General features: G+C 42.7%; 1 protein-coding gene across 1 annotated transcript in view; it reads right to left on the reverse strand.

Moving 5' to 3' along the window:
- The window catches only part of LOC135105902 (putative carbonic anhydrase-like protein 2), a 145,330-nt gene that overhangs the window by 40,489 nt on the left and 99,841 nt on the right, over positions 1-5,000 (reverse strand). Inside the window, exons 4-6 of the mRNA XM_064014564.1 lie at positions 2,942-3,217; positions 1,678-1,761; positions 113-208 (exon numbers count right to left, since the gene is read on the reverse strand). Of these exons, the coding sequence (XP_063870634.1) occupies positions 113-208; positions 1,678-1,761; positions 2,942-3,217 (456 nt within the window). The remainder of the gene's footprint in view (positions 1-112; positions 209-1,677; positions 1,762-2,941; positions 3,218-5,000) is intronic.

The raw sequence follows: 5,000 nt of genomic DNA on the forward strand, positions 1-5,000 counted from the left end.
AATACTCGCAGAAAATTCACAAAAAATACATCCTAAATCTTGTACACGTTATCCAGGTGAACACAGCCAGGTAGATACATGTGATGAATACCGGACAGGTGTTGAGGCTTACCTGGATCATAACGGAGATGGCCACAATGCCGTGGGCGCGGGACACTGCCTCGGAGAAGTTGCTGAACAGTTGGGAGTTGTAGCCGTAGATCTGAATCTGTAGAGAGAGAGAGAGAGAGAGAGAGAGAGAGAGAGAGAGAGAGAGAGAGAGAGAGAGAGAGAGAGAGAGAGAGAGAGAGAGAGAGAGAGAGAGAGAGAGAGAGAGAGAGATTGTGTTTTAAGAAAGGAAAAAAAATATATTGTTAAATAAGAGAGGTGGAGAATATTAAAGAAAAAAAGAAAGAAAGAACAGTAAGGAAGCACATTAATGGGAAAAAAAGGCAACAGGAAAATTAGGAAAGGGAAAAACAGATCAGGCATTGTAGATTTAGGGAGATAATAAGTAAATAGATAAATAAACGTGAGTAGATGAGAGAGAGAGAGAGAGAGAGAGAGAGAGAGAGAGAGAGAGAGAGAGAGAGAGAGAGAGAGAGAGAGAGAGAGGGGGGGGGGAGTTACGTATCAGCTGGCTGCCTGTTTATGCCAAATATCTCATTCATTTTTCCTCTTTGTTGTGATGTATGAATGTATATTTCGTGTTGTGTATTTTCTATTATTTATTCTTGCTATCTCTCTGTGTGTTGTTTGTATAATTTTTTTTTTTTTCATGTGCATATATTTGGATTCTTTTCATGTTTTTATCTGTCAGTCTATATTTATCTATCTCTCCATCTATCAGTGTATGCGTTTACATCTCGCTAATTATTTTGTTTTATTGGTATATCTGTCTATCTGTTTAACTCAGTCTATTTATTTGTCTATTTCTACTTTTCTATACGCATTTCTCTGTCCACAGTCACCTTCTTGTGTTGTTTTATGTATCTATATATATATTGTTATTTTGTATTCTATTTATTTTATTTGTAACTCTAATCTTACGTGTCTTATTGGTTTTATTGACTTACGCGTCAGTCAGTTTACTTTTCTATCAATTCATCTATCTATCCACCCATCTCTTCATCCATCCATCCATCCATGTCTCCATCCATCCATCCATTTATTTATTTTCCATATCATTACTTATTTATGGTTCGATGTACGTCTTTGTCTATGCAACAGTTGGACAGCACTCTATTTTATCTTTATGCGTGTATCTATCTATCTGTCTATCCGTCTATCTATCTATCTAGTGTCTGTCCATCCATCCCACCTTATTACCTCTCAATTAATCTATACACGTCTACATTACTCCATCCACAAGTCTAATCTAACCACACATCCATCCATCCACCCACCCACCCACCTATCCATCCAGGGAACCGCTAGTCAATGTCCCTTTTTACCAATCACACAATTACGTATATTTCCTCTATTTTCCAGCCCCGCCCGCTGCTCATTGTTGGCCCAAAACAAGTTGATAATATCCTGACGTAATACTGAAGTTTATCGTTACCGTGTATTATTTATGGCATTGGTGGAGGTGAGCGGAGTGAGGGGAAAAAAATATGTTTGTTTTGTCCTCATGCTCCGTGTGTGTGCGTGTGTGTGTGTGTGTGTGTGTGTGTTGGGTAGGGTGGCAGGGCTTACCTCGGCAGGGAAAGAGGTTCCGTTTACTGTGTGTTCGGATCCCATGTGGTCCTTGGATCCGAAGTGAAGCTGGACCTGACCGACCTGTGAGGGAGAGAGAGAGAGAGAGAGTGAGTGAAAGTGCAGAGGGAGAGAGGGAATGACGCGAAGGAGTAAAGGGACAGCGGAATGTGATGAATAGATGTGTGTGTGTGTGTGTGTGTGTGAGAGAGAGAGAGAGAGAGAGAGAGAGAGAGAGAGAGAGAGAGAGAGAGAGAGAGAGAGAGAGAGGAGGAGGGTGGGGAGGTGACGTGAGGTGGAAAGAAAGAGCAAAGAACACGGAAAGACAAAACGAGGAAGAGATAGGAACAGTGAAACTTTAGTGAAGGAGAGTGATGGTGAGATAAGGAAGTTTGCGAGAGAGAGAGAGAGAGAGAGAGAGAGAGAGAGAGAGAGAGAGAGAGAGAGAGAGAGAGAGAGAGAGAGAGATTAAACATTCAAGCATAAAGTTCATGGGGTAATTTTTTTATTCTCTCTCTCTCTCTCTCTCTCTCTCTCTCTCTCTCTCTCTCTCTCTCTCTCTCTCTCTCTCTCTCTCTCTCTCTCTCTCTCTCTAAAACCTTCTCTTTAAAGTAACCAACCGTGACTTTTTTACTCTCTCTCTCTCTCTCTCTCTCTCTCTCTCTCTCTCTCTCTCTCTCTCTCTCTCTCTCTCTCTCTCTCTCTCTCTCTCTCTCTCTCTCTCTCTCTCTCTCTCTCTCTCTCTCTCTCTCTCTCTCTCTTCCCCTGCTGAAGTTTGGCAATAAGAAAGAGGTCTACTGGGAAATCTAAGAATGCCCGTCCGGCGTGACACAGCGGCCGTGTATGTATGATGGAGCCGCCTTACACACACACACACACACACACACACACACACACACACACACACAGTTTCTTAAGGGGGTTTTATCGTCTTGCTTTATTTTATTTTTGTTTTACTTATTGTCAGGGACGGTTGTTGTTGGAGGGGGCTTCAGAGAGAGAGAGAGAGAGAGAGAGAGAGAGAGAGAGAGAGAGAGAGAGAGAGAGAGAGAGAGAGAGAGAGAGAGAGACCACAGAAAACCAGAAATCCAAACTAAACCCCTAATGAACTCACCCACCCATCGACACACTCCTCACTCACTCACTCACTCACTCACTCACTCACTCACTCACTCACTCACTCACCCACTCACCCACTCACAAATCCTACAGGCGGGGACGTGAACACGGGCAAGAGACTCCTCAGGTAGACATACTTACTCACCCTGTACCTGTAGGAGAGAGGTCCCCCTGTGATGTTCAAGGGCGGGTTCTTGTGGCGGTGTACCCTATTCAGGTAATCAGAACCCCCTTCCACGCCTGTGTTCTCCCCTAGCGGCCGCCCGAGGGAGCCAGCGCCGCCCATTACACCCGCGCCGCCTACCAGACTCCCCGGTACCCCTCCCAGGCCGCCCACCGCCGCGTCAAGAGCTGGGTCCTCGTGGTCCTCGTCGACGGTAAAGACTACACTGTGACCTGTGTTGTTGACCACACCGCTGACCTGTGTATGGGGAAAATGAGGGTGTTTAGGGGCGAATGAGAGGAGTTTGGGAGAAGAGGGGAAGAAGAGGGGTGTTTAAAGGGTGAGAAAGGGAAAGGAATGTGTGGGAAGAAGAGGGGTGTTTACGGGTGAGGCAGGGAGGAAGTGTGGGGGAAGAGAGGATGTTTAGAGGATGAGGGAGGGGGAAGCAGTGAGGTAGGGAGGGTGAGGGAGAATTAAATAGACAGTGATATATCGCACATATAAGAACACGACATGTACGAGAAAAATGAAGTAAACAATAAACAATAAACATGCAGACAGACAGACAGACAGACAGACAGACAGAGAGGGAATAAAAAAACAACCAACACATTTCATAAACAAAGATGGATAAAGACAAATACACATGATTATTTCTTTATATGAATCACACTTGTTAATATTGGCCAATGCTCTCACCTGACGGATGATTAACTCGTCGCCCACACACAGGTGAGGGATTAAAAAAGAACACACACACTTACAAAAGGCAATAAAAAGTCATTGCATTGTATTGAAAACAGAGAGAAAAAGAAAAATCAGTATAATTGTTACGGTGATATCCATAATTTCGTATCAATTTTGTATTATTTTTCGTGGATATGTTGAATGTGTAAGTCTATTTTTCTTTGTAATGGTCACGACGTGATTAATTTACTTCAATACACGCAATTCTACGTATTAATTCATCTAATCCGATTTATATTACAGTTTCGTGATGCATCGGTTTTATATACTCGCATTTTGTTTCGTCTATTTTCCGTTCACTCCATCTCTTCTCTTTAAGTTCGCATAAACACGCTTTTATATTTTGACGGCCATTTATCTGACTGTCCGGCTGTCATTCTTTATTCAGTGAGTGTTTGCTTCTGTCTCGCTCGTTCATCAATGCGACGCTGCGACTTGATTGCTTTGCGTCACTCTTTGCCAGGATGTCTTTGCTTGTCTGTGTGTCTGTGTGTATGTTTCTGTTCGCGTGTGTTTCTCTGTGTCTGTCTATTGTACGTAATTCTGTGTCTCTCTCTTTGTCTACTAGTTTTTTTTTTGTCTGTCTATCTATTTTCGTCTGTCAGTTTCTGTCTATATTCCGTAACTTTTTTGCTATCTCTGTCTGCCGATTTGTTTTTCTGTCTGTCTGTCTTTATGTCTGTTCGCAATTCTTTCTCTGTTTGTCTGATGGGGGTGTTTCTGTCTGTCCTTTCGTCTCTCTCTCTCTCTCTCTCTCTCTCTCTCTCTCTCTCTCTCTCTCTCTCTCTCTCTCTCTCTCTCTCTCTCTCTCTCTCTCTCTCTCTCTCTCTCTCTCTCTCTCTCTCTCTCTCTCTCTCTCTCTCTCTCCACAGTATTTACACGCAGGAAGAATGTCATGAATAACTGACCGCTGCCGCCATCAGGAGACATGAAATAACAATGGTCCTGCCGTGAATGTTGACCTTGAAAACCCAGGTGATTGCGTGAGAGAGAGAGAGAGAGAGAGAGAGAGAGAGAGAGAGAGAGAGAGAGAGAGAGAGAGAGAGAGAGAGAGAGAGAGAGAGAGAGAGAGAATTAGAATTTGTTTTCATTATTACAATGGTTTTTCTGTCACATAGAATACAAAGTAATGCAATTACTGGATATACACAAGACAGAATGGCACAGGGAGGTTATAATAAAATATGATTATCAGTTAAAAACATTCGTAAAACTAAAGCATTAATATAATCATAAAAACAATAAAATTAAATAATTTAATTTAAAATCAGGTACCCTAAAAACTACATTCAGA

This window comes from Scylla paramamosain, chromosome 12 (assembly GCF_035594125.1).
Source record: "Scylla paramamosain isolate STU-SP2022 chromosome 12, ASM3559412v1, whole genome shotgun sequence".
Taxonomy (NCBI): domain Eukaryota; kingdom Metazoa; phylum Arthropoda; class Malacostraca; order Decapoda; family Portunidae; genus Scylla; species Scylla paramamosain.